We start from the raw sequence: 18,977 nt of genomic DNA on the forward strand, positions 1-18,977 counted from the left end.
CAAGCTCAGATTCAATCTTGTACCCCACTCTCATTGTTTTAATTAAGACAAGGTGCACATAGAGAGCTAAGGACTAGACACCAAAATGCCACATTTATCCTTTTTTTTAGGAATAACTAAATTCCATTAGGAAAGTATTGAAGACCAAAAAGTGAATGTCCAAAAAGGATATTACAGTCAAATGATGGAAGTCTGGCTATATAAAGAAAGCTGATGGTAAATTCTTTTGTAGGGGAAAAAAGCATTTCCTAAAGCAAATGATTACCTCCTAATTTATTAGTTTTAAGTACCTGGATCTTTTTATAACTGATCTACTTAAAGCAAGTAGAGATATTTCTCAGATTTATAAATTTTAACATAAAAGTCAGAAAATTACCTTTTCAAAATATGAAATCTTTTAAAACTTGCATTATACAATCTTAACCTCTGTTTACATAAATTTTGTAATTAACCAATTCTATTAATTTCATATTGAAACTCTTATCCCATACCTGCATATTGCTAAACGTGAAATAAGTATGAGTGGGTTACTTTTTAAATAAGCCCAGCCTTATATTTTTAATTATGAGAGGACAATCTCTGTTAATTGCTTTTACATATTAAGCATACAAATCACAGTGTAATTTATATAATAATGCAAATAAGAATAAACCATCGCAGAGCAATCTCTTGAATATGGCTTCATATCTAGAAGCCATATTGCTTCTATATCAAGAATAAAGTTTGGATTATGTGAATAAATATATAAGAACTTTCTATCTTCTTATATGAATGATGACCACTGACCCAAGGATAATCATGAATACATTTTTGAATTATCTTTTTCAGCTCTCAGTTCATTGTCTGGCATGTAATAGATATTCAGTAAATTTTTATTTAAATGATAAATGAATAGATGACTGTTTGTGGTGGTTGAGGTTGTTTTAACATACACAGTCCCTTGGCAGGTTTCTCTTTGAGACCAATGGACTGCACTTTCATCACAGCTCTTAGGAGTTTAGGGGAAACAATTTGGAGCCTATGAAAATTAGTTGTTATTGTTGTTGTTTTATATGTATGACCTAACATGCTCACAAATAATTAAACCAATGATTTTGAGTTCTTTACCACCATTCTCTCATCTAGTTTTCTCAAAGCATGGTCCTTGAATACCTGAATAAGAATCACCTGGACAAAAAGGCAACTTCCGAGACTTACTAATGTACTAAATTAGAATCTGAGGGAGAGGTTTGGTAATCTGTATTTAAATAGTCCTATCTTCACCCTACCTGGGTCCCTCCTCAAGATTTTATTTCACATTGAAGTCTGAACCTCCAGCAGGATAGAGTTCAAATGAAATTTTTAACAGTTTTATTGAGGTATACTTTACATATACAATTCACGCAGTTCAAGTGTTCAATGATTTTTAGCAACTTTACTGAGTAGTACAATCATCACTATAAATCAGGTTTAGAACATTTTCACCCACCCAATAAGATCCCTCATGCCCGTTTACAGTTAATGCCCCTGGCGACTCCCAGACTCCACTAATTTACTTTCTGTCTCTATAAATTTGCCTTTTTTTTCGATATTTCCTATAAATGGAAATATATAACATGTGATTACTCCTTTCTTAAAACATCTTTCTGGCTTCCACGATGCCACACTCTCCTGGTTTTACTTCTATCCCTACTGGGCTATTCCTTCTCAGTCACTTCCTCTATCAAGTCCTTAAATGATGTGGTTCTCTTTTCACTCTGCCTAGCTGATTTCATTTGCATCTAAAGCTGATGACTCTCATATCACTCTCTCCAGCCTAGACCACTTTCCTGAGCTCCAGACACATATTATCAAGTACATCTTTGCAGGGCATATGCACAGGCACCTCAATGAACCACTAAGGAACTAAGCTCAGTACCTACTACTTACAGCCCAATGGGCCTTGGTTCCACATCCCAGTGGAATTCACCACCATTCAATCCGTGCCCCACCCTAAAATCTAGGGCAGCCATCAGATGAAATTTAAATTATTGTTCAACTATCCTAAAAGTTCAGAGCCAGTGAATTAACATTCTATCAAATACAGAAAAGAAGTAGTTCTAGCTCTGTTTTACCAGAATCTTAAAAAAACTAAAGAAGCAAATGTGCTGTCCATATAACCAGTTATATGGGAGCATAAAAAGGTTTAGTGTTTACTTTAATCTGGTCCAACTTAAAATCCAAACCAAATAATACAATGTTACAAATTTTGGTAAATTATTCCCAAATGGAAGTGCTCTGCAAGCATCTGATAAGGATTGGGTAATTTGGGTTAAAGTGATGCTGCTGCAAGGATTTGTGCATGGTCACTTACTAATGAGGTTTACCTGCTTATGATTGATTCTTTTGTCATGAATAAGGCAGAGAAGTGTGGTTCATATTGAGGAAATCAGCACCCAATCAAAAGTAGATCTTTGTTATTTGGAGTTGGCCCAATATGGTAGTTATTTTGAAAGCTCATGAAGGAAAGAACATGCAATTCTAATCAAAAGAATTACTTAATACTTCACAGAAGACACTCTACAAATTCAGATTAAGAAGTAAAATTGTCATGTATCAGAATAGAGAGCAGATTAAAGCATACTAATTTATAGTAAAATATACTTTTAACTCCCTCTGTTAACATTCAGAATTTTGGCAAAGACAAAAATAAACAATTGAATCTCAGGGATCAAAAAACTTAATTAACTATATGGGTTATAGCAATGAAGTTGACTCATTAAGTGTCAATTTTAGTTGACTGATTCTAACACTACCCTGAAAAGTTCAGCCAAAAATAAACAAAAATAATATAGAAGTAAATCTACATTCCTAGCATTAGCGAGAGTGTTATAATTAACCAACTGGTTTATGTTGCATTAGATGGTTAAATGAATAATGTTCAAGTGCATTGGTCATAAGTCAATTAATGCAATCAATATTGCAATTGTCAAATTTTACCATGGCTCTGATGTTACACACAACATAAAAGTGTGTGTGTATGTGAGTGCATATGTGTGTATATATGTATACACACACATATACATATACATTTAAGGTATGAATAATAATAGAAAATTTAATCAAATATGCTCAGGAGCAATAGCAAGTAGACTTTCAGCCATCCAGTTTAGGGTCCATCACCCCCATTGTCAGGGAATCTTTTATGGAATTTGGTTCTGTCCCATGTCTCTGAAAATGACTTCTTAGCATTCTCTACAGGTAAGAATATTCTGAGTTTACCTCTTCCATTACTATTATCAGAGATGACTAGTTCACAGTTTTCTTGTACTTCAGATATAAAAAACACATGTTCGTGCTATTATTTTGGGGGTTGCTCTCAATAGAAACTCACAATAACATCACCACTCACTTACGGAGCATTTTGCATGATATTTTAGATGCAGCCAAAGTGGTTTTCACTTCAAAAGCCCAACAGAAACCTCATTCTAAGGCAGCCTTCACCTATAAGGAGATTCCACATGTGCATTGTCAACATTCAAGAAAAGTTCCAGTATATCTGTTTTTAGATTCTTTGTAACAATTAATAATACTTTGAAGAATTAAGACCCTTTTATAAAGGCAGAGAACATATATACAAAAATTGGGCCCTTGTTACCTAAATTAATTTTTCATATTTTGCATATTACTTTTACTCAGTGCAACTTACTAATAGTGAGTTTCCCAACTGTTTGATTTGCAGCGAATTCTAAATTAACAGCAGTTTGGTCCTTTGTAGGAAACTCTTTCTTCCCAAACCAAATTACACTTAAAATCTCATTTGCCATAGTTTGTTGAAGCAATTCCTACCTGTAACTTTCAATTCAGTTGTTCGTCTTACAAGTTTTCCTTCATATTTAAGTTCACAAGTGTAATTTCCTCCATCTTCTTCTTGAACTTCCTGAATTAGAAGAGCATTTCCTTTCTGTATTATTATGCTTCTCCACATTTTTGGCTTACATTCCTGCAAAGAAAATAGTTTCAAGTAAGCAAAAAATAAAAATTCCCATCACTAATTCATAGAACTGACAAGTTAGTACGTTCACTTTTTTCTATCTTCTTTTTTAGTTTTCTAAATATGTAATTAATAAGTTAAGTCAATGACCAAGCAACACCACCATTATTGTGTCCAATTCACATATCAAAATTATCACACTAGAAGCCACTTTAAAGGCCTGACCCCAAGAGCAAGAAGTCTTTAGAGGCGTTTTGAAAAATTAAATTGAAAATCATACAAGTCCCCCAAATGCAAGAACCTTAAAAGTCACCGGGTTCTTTCTATTTGACAGGTTTGTCTCCTATGAGTCCTAAGAGGATAGTGTTCATTTAGCCACTTAGGGGGAGGCTTAGGCAATATTAAACATTCACAATATGCTTTTACAGTGGGAACAAAGTCTACAATCATTTCATGAATTACTCTATATAGAAAAAAAAGTGAATACTTCCTTCAGAGACTCCCTCCACCTAGTCAAGATGTCCACTTAAGTGGGGGGGCAGGGTAAAGGGAGGGGACAGTGTCTGGAAAATTAGGCCTAAGAAAATATCTAGAAACATAGCTAGGCTACATGAGGGTACACTGTGTTATAATAACAGCATGGAGACATCATCCACTTACTTTCTGAATTCAGTGATGTATGACTAGAGAGTAAGATTTGGGCTTTGAAGCAAATTTTCCTACTCTCCTGATGGGAATGTCAGGGAGTCTTGCTACTGGGACTGAACTTCCCCTAGAAAGAAATATTTGACACTTTTGCAGGAAGTGACAATGTATATCTACAGCCAAGTATATGAGACTATTCAGCGAAGTGGCTTTGTTTTGGGGAATTTTCTCAGACTACCATTTAGACATTGACCCAGTATGTCTACTACTCAAGTGTTGGTCAGTTGTGTACAAATATCAGTGGAGGCATAGGAGTTAGCTGTAAGAAAACGCTGAATGATCAAGGCAAAAGAATTTTATCATCTAAATTCTTAGTCTGTCAGTTAAAGCAATAAAGAAATTGCTTCTGAGGCAGATGATGCAAATAACTTGAGAGCACTTTCCACCTTCCCCAACTCGTTCTATACTACATCTACAGCTACTTCTTAATCCACAGCTCTGGGTGTAGGTGTGTGCCTGTGTAAAATAATTTGAGTGAGAACCCCCATTTATTAGTCATTATAACAATTTTTTTTCTTTTATGTTAGCAGAAGTTTTGACAACAAAACCACAAAAACTTGCACTTAAGTTCACAGGTACAATATATTTAAGAGATATGCTTGCTTTATACCCACACACTTTGAAAGAGAGTAAATAAAGGTAATACTATCTAGGGCATCTAGGTATAAGGCTGCTTCACCCCCTAGGGTCTTTCTGCAGAACAGTTTAAGGGTCTGTCTGAAATTATATTATGTACCACGTCTGGCGTGGTTTATCACCTATATGAGATTTGCTTCTGAGTTAAACCTTGGGATATAAGGTTTCTGGGAAAATGAAGAAGAAAGTCTGAACAGAGAGAAAAAATCAGCCCAGCTGCCACTGTCATACAGTAACCCTCCACAAGTATTTTCACATTGCTTCCAACTCTGATAGCCTCGGATTTCTAAGAATCATTCGGAAGGTAATTAAACAAAAATATGGTCCCTCTGGGCATTTTGAGGGGAAAGGAAAATGAAAACTGAGCTGCTGCACTTTCAAATAGTGGTGGTAAAGGCAGGCAGATGAGCCCACACACTCATTTCATTCAAAGACAAATGGCAACATTTTCAATTTTCATTTTGAGGGCCAGTCCATATTCAATTGGTTCTAACCATTTTCCTTTTCCCTGCTCACTGCTTTGTTTCCCCCACCCAGGAAAACCAAACAATACATAGGAATTAGAAACTACTCCTGATGAAGAAGAGCCAGCCATCTTTACTTGTTCTTTCGAATAGATATAGATAGTCCTAAGCGCTTTCCAAGTTGCCATTTAGCCTTATGAAGAATTATTTGTACCCAGCACAGGTGTTTTTGGAAAACTGGCATTAGGAGGATGTTGTCTTCAGGTCACTTCCACCCCTCAAGAGGAATACAGCATAGATGAAAGGACAAACTGGCTTTAGAGCAAGCCAGCTCTAGTTTCAACTATGGGGTTCAGTCAACATCTGTGATCTTGCACATTTGCTTAACTATGGGCCTCAGTTTTCTAATCTACAATATGGGGATAATATTAACTACCACGTGAGCAACCAGAACACAGAGGCTTTCAGGGTTTTTTCATTGAACACTTATTAGGCAACATTATATATAGTGGCCACCCAGCAGAGAGAATGTTTCACATCCCTGAAACATTCCCATCCCTGGATTCTGTCTCTCAGAACCTCTAGCTCTGTTAGTGGAAATCAGTGCTAATGAATTAATCCAACTTTTTAAACAAAACTTCACTAATGGGTTAACCAACACCCAGCTATGTAATACTTTAACTCACTGAAAATGTACAGCTCCTATGAGGCAACCCCGACACTAATCTTAGCATAAGAGCTATATTTTTGTCAGAAGAGCTTTAAAAGTACCCTTTCCATCTATCCATATAGATGACCATCCTGCCCCCACCAACACACCCATTACAAGGTGTGCCAGTTTGGATGTATTACGTCCCCCAAAACACCATTATCTTTGATGCAATCTTGTGTGAGCAGATGCATTAGTGTTGATTAGATTGCAATTCTTTTGAGTGTTTCCATGGAGAAGCGACCCACCCAACTGTGGGTAATGACTCTGATTGGATAGTTTCCATGGAGGTGTGGCTCCGCCCATCCAGCATGGGCCTTGATTAGTTTACTAGAGCACTATATAAGCTCAGACAGAAGGGGCGCACATCCTACAGCCAAGAGGGACACTTTGAAGAATGCACAGAAGCTGAGAGAGTAGCTGAAGCTAAGAGACAGATATTTTGAGGACGGCCATTTGAGGCTGATGCAGACATTTTGGAGAGCACCATTTTGAGGCGCAACCTGGGAGTAGGCAGATGCCAGCCGTGTGCCTTTCCAGCTAACAGAGGTTTTCTGGACGCCATTGGCCATCCTCCAGCAAGGGTGCCCAGTTGTCAATGCCTTACTTTGGACACTTTGTGGCCTTGGGACTGTGCTGTGTAACCAAATAAACCCCCTTTTATAAAAGCCAATCCATTTCTGGTGTTTTACATTCTGGCAGCATTAGCAAACTAAAACACAAGGTTACCTCATTGATTAGCCTACCCAGGTCTGGGTGCCTATAAGGAATCTCTGAAGTCTTCCAGACTCTTGACTCCATTTTTCAGTGTCTCTTCCCTAAGCTGCTGGCTTACTGATATCACTGCTTTCCTCTGACCCCCCATCTTCCTATCACCTCATTCCTAGTAGACATGTGACTACATTACCAGACCTCATCACGGCAGACCTGTTTCATTTTAATTCTGACAGTTTGTTAGGCAAAGAAGTTTGAAATACATAGGTCAAGTCTCAAGTTGCTTGTTTATGTGAGGCAAGGAAAAACCACCAAAGCCTCAAATAACGAGCAGTTTGTTGGAGGACAACCTTGCTCAGTCAACATAATGCAGCTCTTAAAGCCCAGCTTCCTTCCTTCCCTCACAACCTTCCTGAGTGGCAGATGTCACTTGCCAGCAGCTGATGGGTTAGGAGCCTAGAATGCACAACAGAGATATCTGTTGACCAACCCCTGAAGTGATCCTGTTGCCAGTCACATTTGGATCTGGAAGCTCCACCTTGAAAGAGTCACCTCTGTATTCACAGTCCACTTCTGAGATAGCATCATCATACCCTCAGGTGCTTTTTAATCAGTTTAATTTGATAGCTGTTGTTACTTTGGTGCTATTCAGAACACATGACTCATTTCCCATAGCAAGAAAACAAATTCAAATATCCCTTCTGATTCTGAGGTTAAGTCACTAAGCAACTGTGCAACCACAAGCCGATCTTGTTACCTCTGTTCTTCAAGGTAACTTTGTTCCACCCCAATGCCCACCCCCTCACACCCAACTTGTTTCCCTTTCCCCAGAGACTGGACTGTCTTATAGAGCATCCAGACATCTGCCCAACAATCTGTAGAAAACCTGAACACTTTGCAATTGAAAGATGCAAGAGACAGTTAGGAACAATGTTGTGAATTAGGTATCAACCTAGCTCTTTTCAGCCCTACCTCTACTCCAAATGCCTAGGGCAACACACTCCAGGGAGTCCTTCCCCTCCCCAATTCTATTTCTCCAACCTCCTATCTCCACAATCCTAATGTTGAAATTAGTTGTGCATAGTGACTAAGAACAAACATTCTAGAGTTAAAACACTTGGGTTGGAATCCCAAGTTGTATGTTTTTGAACATGCTACTTAAATCAATCTGAGCCTCAGTTTCTTCACCTGTAAAGCAGGTGGTGATAATAATATTTAACAATTGGGTCGATTGTGAGGAATAAATGGGGTAATACATGTAAATTACCTGTTATATAGGGCATCAAGTGCTGAAATCACTCAATAAATATTAACTATTATTTTATCATTGTTATTACCCTCACTAAATTGCTTTCAGATGATATACACATCTATTGTGATATTAATGACTGTGAGAGGTTAAATGTGACTCATGTTTCAAAAGGAGTCTAGAAACAATGCCTTAGTTCAAAGTTTTAGTTCTAATGCTGAGTCATTCAATGTTTTAACAGGCTGGGCATGGAGAGAGGGTTGGGTTTGCAGATAGGCTACTATGAGCATCTGAGCTGAATTTTGAACAATATATAGAAGTTAAGCAGGCAGATTAGAGGTAGAATGTATTTGACCAAGGAAACAACATGTTAAGAAGCTCCCAGAAATGAAAACAGCATGGAGTGGACATAAAATTACAAATAGTTTTGCTTGGTTGAGAGTGGCACTGAGTAGGCTAGGACCAGATATGAAAAGCCTTACATTCCATCCTAAGATATTTGGTTTCTGCCAGGGTTCAAACCCCAGCTCTGCCACTGTGTAACCAACCTCACAGGGCTGTTCGAAAGATTGAATTAGATAATGCATAAGTATGCTTGGCACAGTGCCAAGCCCTGTGACGACCCCCCCCCCCAATAAAAAGGAACTATTATCTAAAAGATTTTATGGAATCATTGGAGTGCCTTAAATAGTGACATCCTATGATCATATATGCATTTCTGAAAGATTATTCTGCTGGATATACAGAAGGTAGTCATACTGTAGAACTTAGCTTAAGGGGCTTTAATTTGCATCAATCCCTTTTTATCCAATGGATGCTGTTAAAGATAGACTAAAGTCCTTTCTAAGTCTGGATTCTCATAGCGATTTGGGAAAGATCAACAGTAAACTGTTAACTTTGGAAAAGTCATACAAGTTGAAAGAATTTTATAAAGTTGACAAAAACAAATCAAGTAGATGAATCAAGAAATTGAATAATCAAAACCCAGCCTTACAACAGCTTTATTTCTAATCACCAAAAACTGGCAGCAACCCAAATGTTCAACTGGTGAATAGTTGAAAAAAACAGTGGTACATCTGCAGCATAATACCAGAATGATAATCAGAAATAAAAAAGAATAAACTATAGATACATGCGACAACATAGATGAATCTCAAATGCATTTTGCTAAGTGAAAGAAGTCAGACACAAAATGATACATATTATATTATTCCATTTATATGACATCCTGGACAATCCGAAACTATAGGAGCAGAAAACAGGTAAGTTTTTACCAGGGCCTGAAGATGGGAGGAACTTGGTGCAAAGAAATATTCTTTATCTTTATTGTAGTACATACACTTATCAACACACATCAAAATGTACATGTGAAAATGATGAATTTTACTGTTTTTAAATTATACTGAATAACAGGACTTAAAAAAAAACTCAACCCTAAATTCCAAATTAGATCTAAGATGTCGTAGGTCACTGTAATTCTAGCCTCCATGTACATTTTCCCTTTCTATCATTAAATTTTTATAACATGTCTAGGATATATGGCAGAACTTATTACATCTATTTTATATGTGCAGAAATTGAGGCCCACTGAGGTTCAATTACTTCTCCATGTTAATGGCGGAATCATGACCAGAATCCAGGTCCACAGACACAAAGCCTAGTACTTCCTACATCTATCAAATACCCATTTCTCCCACCTTAACCCTCTTATTTAATAATTCACAAATAGTGAAGAACTCCTCCCCCAATTCTAATGCCATATCTATGAATAAAAACAATAACAAATGGATCTTAAATCTGGTGTCACTGTGGTTTCGAGAAACACCAAACTGAAAAAAGCATCTTTGAAAATTCCCTTCAAAATATAAAAACTTCAAAGATGGAATGCAATTTTATGGTTATAAAAGAAGGCACAGATTAATTTTTACTACATTCCAAGAGGGATTCAAAATCCCCAAGCATTTTGACAAACCATTTTTTCAGCAAGAAAGTGTTGGTCATTTGCTCTCTGGTATTATGAAGTCTCAGATGAACTTTTTTTCCCCTTTAATAAAATTATCAGAATACATAGTAAGATAACCAATGTAAAGCTCATATCTTCGGAAGCTTAACTCATTAAAATGAGTGATAGCATTTGTAGATGAAATTAACTCCTTACAATCCATCTGGAATTTTTCTTAAATATGATGTGAGACAGAGATATAATTATTTATTTCCAAGTGGATAGTCAATTATGTGCACACCGTTGTTTAATAAACTTTCATACCACTCAATGCCCATTAAAATGAAATGTTACAAATGTTACCAGTATTGTAAACTAAGTTTCTGTGTATTTTTAATCTGTTTCTGGATTCTCTATTCTATTCAACTAATCAAATATCTTTTTCTAAACTTACTATTTTAATTGTCATTATTTTGCAGTAATTGTTGGCATCTGGTAGAATAAATCCCCTCTCGTGAATGTCTTTACCCAATACGTTCATGGCAATCCTGGCACATTCATTCATCCATAAGAAATTTATAATCATTTTTGTCCAGTTCTAAAAAATTGATATTTTAGAAAATTGCATTAAATATTTATATGAATTTGGGAAAAAGCTGATTTTTTTATTATAAGAAGTCTCACGCAGACACATGCTCTGCCTCATTTAGATAGTACTTTTTTTTAATAATAAATTTTATTTTGAAATAAGTTCAATCTTACAGGGACAGTTGCAAAAACAGTACAAACCCCATACATAGAACTCCATCATACCCCGACCCCCCTCCCCCGATACCCCGATCCATCACCTTTAAGATCCTGTCACACCACTGTCTCTTTCTTTCCCTCCCTCTCTCCCTCCCTCCCTAACACCCATCATCTATTGCTCTGTCTTCCGAACATATGAGAGCAAGCTGCTCATATCTTTGAACAAACAATATAATTCACATATACCTTTCCCATGGACAAGAACATTCTTTTATGCAATCTCATTAAACGCAGCTAAGAAGTTCAAGAAATTCAACATTGATATAAAGCTTACATTTTATATTTCCTTTTTTTTTTTTCTTGTGTCCCCTCTGTGTCCCTTTGAGCCTCCTCTCCTCTGACCTCAGATCCCATCCAGGATCATCCTTGGCATTTAGTTGTCATCTATTTAGACTGTCTTATTTTTTTTTCAATTGTGGAAAGATATATATAGCCTAAATCTTCCTATTCCACCCCTCCCTAGCATTCCATTAGTGGGATTAATAACATTTAGAATGTTGCAATGCTATCACCTTCCAACCATCCATTTCTAGAAGTTTCCCTTCACCCCAAACAAAACTCTACTCTCATTTCTTAACTCCCCATTGCCCCTTCCCCCACTTCTTGGAACCCCTACTCTACTTTTCATCTCTTTGGTCATATTCTCTGATACTTTCTTTGTCTTTACCACGGGGCTTAAATTTAACATCTTAAATCTATAACAATCTTGTTTTTCTTTGATACCAACTTAACTTCAATAGGACACGTAAACTGTGTTCCTATACTCCTCCATTCCCCCACCTTTATGTAGCTCTTGTCAAAAATTACATATTTTACATTGAGTCCAAAACCACCAATTTATCATTACAGTTTATGTATTTTAGATCCTGTAGGAAGTAAACAGTGGAGTTATAAATCAACAATACAGTAGTATTGGTCTTTATATTTACCATGTGATCTTCACTGGAAATCTTTATTTCTTCATGTGGTTTCAGTCAATTGTTTAGTGTCCCTTCCTTTCAGCCTGCTTAGGACTGATCTACTGGTGATGAAGTCCCTCAGCTTTTGATTATCCGGGAATGTTTTCATCTCCCCCTCATTTTTATCCTTCAGGTGTTTGTGAATTCTCCAAGTCTCTGATGGTTATTGACTTCTATTTGTATTCCATTGTGGTCAGAGAATGTGCTTTGAACAAATTCATTTTTTTATTTTTTATTTTATTGAGGCTTGTTTTTATGTCCCCGCATACAGTCCATTCTGGAGAAAGATCCGTGATCACTAGTGAAGAACGTGTGCCCCAGTGACCTGGGATGTAATATTCTATATATGTCTGTTAAAAGTCTCTATATCTCTCTCTCATTTCTTTGTTTCTCTGTCAGTAGGGCTTGCTTTAGTATCTGAAGTAGGGCAGGTCTTTTATCAGCAAACTCTCTCAGCATTTGTTTGTCTGTGAAAAATTTAAGCTCTCCCTCAAATTTGAAGGAGAGTTTTGCTGGATAAAGTATTCTTGGTTGGAAATTTTTCTCTCTCAGAATTTTAAATATGTCATGCCACTGCCTTCTCGCCTCCATGGTGGCCGCTGAGTAGTCATTGCTTAGTCTTATGTTGTTTCCTTTGTATGTGGTGAATTGCTTTCCTCTTGCTGCTTTCAGAACTTGCTCCTTCTCTTCAATATTTGAGAGTCTGATCAGAATATGTCTTGGAGTGGGTGTGTTTGAATTTATTCTATTTGGAGTTCGCTGGGCATTTATGCTTTGTGTATTTATATTGTGTAGAAGGTTTGGGAAGATTTCCCCAACAATTTCTTTGAATACTCTTTCTAGACCTTTACCCTTCTCTTCCCCTTCTGGGACACCAATGAGTCTTAAATTTGGACATTTTATTTTATCTATCGTATCCCTGAGATCCATTTCAATTTTTTCAATTTTTTTCCCCATTCTTTCTTTTGTTCTTTCATTTTCTGTTCTGTGCTCCTCGAGGAGGCTAAGTTGTTGTTCAACTTCCTCTAATCTTGTATTATGAGAATCCAGAGTCTTTTTAATTTGGCCCACAGTTTCTTTAATTTCCATTTTTTTATTTACTCTAGCAATATCTTCTTTATGCTCTTCTAGGGTCTTCTTTATGTCTTTTATATTCTGTGCCATGCTCTTCTTCAAGTCTTTTATATCCTGTGCCATGCTCTCTTTGCCTGTCTGTAGTTCTTTCATTAATTCTGCCAGGAACTGTGTGCCTTCAGATGTTTTGATTTGAGTGTTTGGGTTCGGGTTCTCCATGTCGTCTGGTTTTATCATATGCTTTAAGATTTTCTGTTGTTTTTGGCCTCTTGGCATTTGCTTTACTTGATCTTTAATTTGTTAGAATTGCAGCTTGGTGACATACACTTTCTCTAACTAACCAGCAGATGGAGTCCGTGAGTCACTTATTCCCCTCAAGTCAGTTCTCCCCAACTTTGTGGTGTGTGGGGATCTGATTCTTTTGGGGTCCAATTGGTGCACTTGATTTGGGTGTGTTGTCGGTGCTGTCTGCCCTCAATGAGGGGCGTGTGCCTGAGTGGTTAGGGAGGAAGGGCAGGTTTAACAATCAAACCTCCCAGGTGTTCCCGGAGATTTAAGGTTGTTCTCTGCCACTGACACAAAAGTCCTTGGTATTGGCGTAGGTTCCCTGGGATTTCTGAGCAGTTCCCCCCTCCCTGCTGTGCTTTTCCAGGACCTCTGCTGAGGAGGGGAGGGCCGTGCCACGTCACAAGTGAGCGCCAGCCTCCAGGGAAGCCCTGGGCTGCCGGGCTGTGTAGGGGCGTTCCCAGCCCGCTTCAAAGACGGTTGAATGGGACACGTTAACTTCCCCCTTTCCACACAGCTCCGCTCTCCCAGCTCCGGGACAATCAGCTGTGGGTGTATTCAAGGCCACTGTTCACGGCCGATATTGTGTTGTGTGAGTGGTGCTGCAGGAAAGACTCCGTCAGGCTGGGTTTCTTGGCTCGGCTCTGTGCTGTGTGTTCGGCCCCAGGCAGGAGTAGCCCCACCCTCTGGGGAGACAGCTGCAAGTCGTGCATCTCCCCTTTGCTCCCCTGGACCCGAGACAATCAGCAGTGGGTGTGGGAAGGGGTATCCTCCACCCCAGACACCGAGGTGTTAGTCCAGACCGCTCCCGTCTTATCTGCAGCTGTTCCTGGGCTTCTTTTTTTTTTTTTCTTTTTTAAAAACACCAACCCACCATTTCCCCACACCTCAGGGTGGCCGAGGGATTCAGCCTACTCACTCACTCGTTTCAGAATGCAGATTCCTGGTTTCACCAAACACACGTTCCCTGTGGCTTTAGCAGAACTTGTCCGGCTGGTGCTACTCTGGAAGTGGTGTTCTGGTTCACTTTCTGGTTTTTTTTATCTAGTGTTTTCCACGGAGGTGTTTTTTTCTCTGTCTCACCTAGCCGCCATCTTAGGTTCCTCTCTAGATAGTACTTTAAGTCCTTCAATAAAATTATCTTTTATATAGGTCCCTTCCCATCCTTCGTAAATGTATTACAAAGTGTCTTATAGTTTGTCACTGTTGTGAATGGGATGGTTTCATTTTTCACTTTTAAATGTTTATTTATTATTGCTAGCAGCAAAAACAGCAGCTACTGAATTTTTTCAAGATTTTATTAAACTACCTTAACAAATATTATCATTAGTTATATTTTTTTGCTGCTGCCATTGAGACTTTGGGGTTTTTTAGGTATACAATGATATGATCTTCAAACTAAGACTATACAGAGAGCAATTTCTCTAATGAACATAGATACAGTTGAAAATCACCAACAAAATACTAGCAAATCAAATCCAACAGCACATTAATAGAATTATACACCATGATGAAGTGGGTTTTAGCCCAGGTGTGAAGGGGCAGTTAAACACAAGAAAATCAAATTAATGTAATACACCACCATTAACAAATTGAAGTGGAAAAACCACATAATCATCTCAATTGATGAAGAAAAGGCATTTGACAAATTCCAGCATCCTTTCCATATAAAAACACTTCAAAAGATAGGAATAGAAGGAAACTTCCTCAACATGATAAAGGGCATATATGAAAAATCCACAGCTAACATCATACTCAATAGTAAAAGACTGAAAGGTTTCCCTCTAAGATCTGGAATAAGACAAGGATGCCCACTGTCACTACCGTTATTCAACATTCTGCCAGAAGTTTTAGCTAGAGCAATTAGGCAACAAAAAGAAATAAAAAGCATCCAAATCAGAAAGGAAGAAGTAAAACTTTCACTATTTGCAGATGACATAATCCTATATTTAGAATGTCCCAAAAAATCTACAACAAAGCTAGTAAAGTTAATAAATGAGTTCAGCAAAATGGCAGAATATAAAATTAACATGCAAAAATCAGTAGTGTTTCTATACACTACAAATGAGCAATCTGAGGAGCAAATCAAGAAAAAATTCCATTTACAATAGCAACTAAAAGAATCAAATATCTAGCAATAAATTTAACCAAAGAAGTAAAGGATCTATATGCAAAAAACTTCAAAATATTGTTAAAAGAAATCAAAGAAGACCTAAATAAATGGAAGGACATTCCATGATCATGGATTGGAAGACTAAATATCTCTAAGATGTCAATCCTACCCAAAGTGATTTATAGATTAAACGTTATCACAGTCAAAATTCCAACAGCCTCCTTTGCAGAAATGGAAAAGCCAATCATTAAATTTATTTGGAAGGGTAATGGGCACAAAATAGCCAAAAACATCTGGAGAAAGAAGAATAAAATTGGAGGACTCTCACTTCCTGATTTTAAAGAATATTACAAAGCTACAGTGGTCAAAACACCATGGTACTGGCATAAAGATAGACATATTGATCAATACCAAAGGAATCAAATTGAGAGTTCAGAAATAGACCCTCACAGGACAGAACAGTCTCTTCAAGAAATAGTGCTGGGAGAACTGGATACCCATATCCAAAAGAGGATCCCTATCTTGCACTTATACAAAAATTAACTAAAAATGGATCAAAGACCTAAATATAAGTGCCAGGACCATACAGCTCCTAGAAGAATATGTAGGGAACCATCTTCAAGATCTTGTGGTAGGAAATGGCTTCTAAGACTTTATACCCAAAGCACAAACAATGAAAGAAAGAATAGATAAATGGGAACTCCTCAAAATTAAATACCATTCTGCTTTCAAGGACTTTGTCGAGAAACTGAAAAGGCAGCCTGCTCAATAAGAGACAATATTTGGTAACTACATGTCAAGAAGTGTTTAATATCCAGAATATATAAAGAAATTCTACAACTCAACAATAAAAAGACAAACAACCCAATTAAAAAATGAGCAAAAGACTTGAATAGACACTTTTCCAAAGAGGAAATATAAATGGCTAGAAACCACATGAAAAGATGATTAACATTATTAGCTATCAGCAAAATAAAAATTAAAACCACAATGAAATACCATTTCACACTCATCAAAATGGATGTTATTTAAAAGATAGAAAATAACAAGTGTTGGAGAGGATGCAGAGAAATGGGAACACTCATTCATTGTTGATGGCAATGTAAAATGGTGCAGCTGCTGTGGAAGACAGTTAGGCAGTTCTTCAGGAAGCTAAGTATAGAATTGCCATATGATCCGGCAATCCTGCTACTATGTATATACCCAGAAGAACTGAAAGCAGGGATTCGAACAGACATTTGAACACCAACGATTATAGCAGCATTATTCCCAATTGCCAAAAGATGGAAACAACCGAAGTGTACATCAAGTGATGATTAGATAAACAAAATGTGGTATATACATACAATGGAATATTATTCAGCTGTAAGAAGGATTGAAGCCCTGATGCATGCGATAACATGGATCAACCTTGAGGACATTATGTTGAGTAAAATAAACCAGACATAAAAGGACAAATATTGTATGGTCTCACAAATATGAACTAATTATAACGAGCAAACTCATTGAGATAAAATCTAAAGTATAGATTACCAGGAGATAGAATGAGGGTAAAGAATGGGGAGCTAGTGCTTGATTTGTGCAGAAATTTTAATAAAGTTATTGTAAATGTTTGTAAATGGATAGAGGTGATAGCACATTATTGTAAGTGTAATTAACAGCGCTGAATTATGGTGTGATTGTAGTTGAAAGGGGAAGTTTAGGGTCATGTATATCATTAGAAGAAAAGTTAGAGGATAAAACATGGGACTGTACAACACAGTGAACCCTGTTGTGGATGATATACTGTGGTTAATAGTACAAATATAAGAATGTTCTTCCATGAACTAGGACCAATGTACATCACTGTTACAAAGTGTTAATAATAGGGTGGTATATGGGGAAAATACAACTAATGCAAACTATGGACTATAGTTAAAAGTAATATTGTAATATTTTTTCATCAGTTGTAACAAAAGTATACCAAGGCAAGATGTCAATAATAGGGGAGTATAAGGGGTTGGGATTTTTCTTTTTGGAGCAGTGGAAATGTTTTCAAATTGATTGATGTGGTGATGAATGCCCAACTCTGTGAGAGCCATTGATTGTACACTTTGGATGGATTGTATGGTGTGTAAATAAAAGTTTTTTTAAAAGATTATATTGTCTCTTCTTTTCCAATATTTATACAGCATATTTCACTTAATTTTCTTATTGCATAAGCTAGAACCTCCAAAACAATGTTGAATAATAATAGTGGCAGAAAGCATTCCCATCTTGCATGTCATGGATGTAAGGATATACATATATATTTTACATGGATGTTTACTGAAATTCTGTTTATAAAATACTAGAAAGAGACATGAATGTCTTTCAGTAGTAGAATGGTTAAATAAGTTAAAGTCTTTTCATCCTATGAACTATTATGCAGACATTTTTTAAAAAAGGATTTAGTTGTATATTATTGACAAAGAAGGATGTTCATGATAAGTGTGTGTGTGGGTTGGGAAGAGCTGAAGAGTGATAGGTATAGGATGTTCCTATTTTTATAAAAGCAAGGGAAGGGGAGATATATGTGTGTATGTTTGTATGTGTGTGAATAAATATATATTTATGTAGTATGTGTGTGTAGTGTAAAGTGTGGAAGGAGATAACAAACAGGTAACATTAGGTACCTTAGAGGGTGAAAATGGAGTGGAAGAGGAGACAACTAATTTTTTACAGCTCTGTGTTGTTTGTCTAAATGATCACAGTTTTAAATATATATGTATAGATACATATATTCACTTATTTCTGGCTGGTTTCAGATCCTTTTGTAAAATTCAGCAAATGTCAAAAAAGAAAGGGGAAAACGACTTACTTAATGACTTAATGTCTTAAGCAAGCCACTTAACCTCTTCGGGCTTCAGTTTCCTCACGTGTAAGAGGAATGAGTTGTGCTAGACAGGCTCTAAGGTCACTGATATTATAATTCCTTCTACTTAGCTCCGGTTTGATCTTGTGAAAATATCTTTCTGGTTTATTTGAGTTCATTTGGACACTTAAGAGTCCAAATCCTTAGGGAGGATTTCAGGAACTGCTTCCAAAGTAACAATTTTGAGATAGCATTCTATTTGCACCTGTGATGTATCTTATACGTGCATAAGATATACAGTTAGCAGAGCAGTCAGAGTGGTGGTATAAGAAGAACATTCATTAGAAGTCAGAAGTTCAGGGTTTGAGCCCCCAATTGGCCACGTGTTAGCTAAGCAATCCTCTAAGTTGTTTCAGTTTCCTTATCTGTAAAAAGATAGTAATGGCCACCAATAGGGACCTCTCCTCTTTTTGCTAACTGATGTACTCTAGATATAGGAGAAACAGCCCCCTTCCACACATTCTTTTCCAGCATT

The 18,977-nt window shown here is 37.0% G+C and overlaps 1 protein-coding gene across 1 annotated transcript in view; it reads right to left on the minus strand.

The window, feature by feature from the left end:
- The window catches only part of IL1RAPL2 (interleukin 1 receptor accessory protein like 2), a 789,386-nt gene that overhangs the window by 682,659 nt on the left and 87,750 nt on the right, over positions 1 to 18,977 (minus strand). Inside the window, exon 4 of the mRNA XM_037822409.1 lies at positions 3,808 to 3,961. Coding sequence (XP_037678337.1) covers positions 3,808 to 3,961 — 154 coding nt within the window. The remainder of the gene's footprint in view (positions 1 to 3,807; positions 3,962 to 18,977) is intronic.

The sequence above is a fragment of the Choloepus didactylus genome, chromosome X (assembly GCF_015220235.1).
Source record: "Choloepus didactylus isolate mChoDid1 chromosome X, mChoDid1.pri, whole genome shotgun sequence".
NCBI lineage: Eukaryota > Metazoa > Chordata > Mammalia > Pilosa > Megalonychidae > Choloepus > Choloepus didactylus.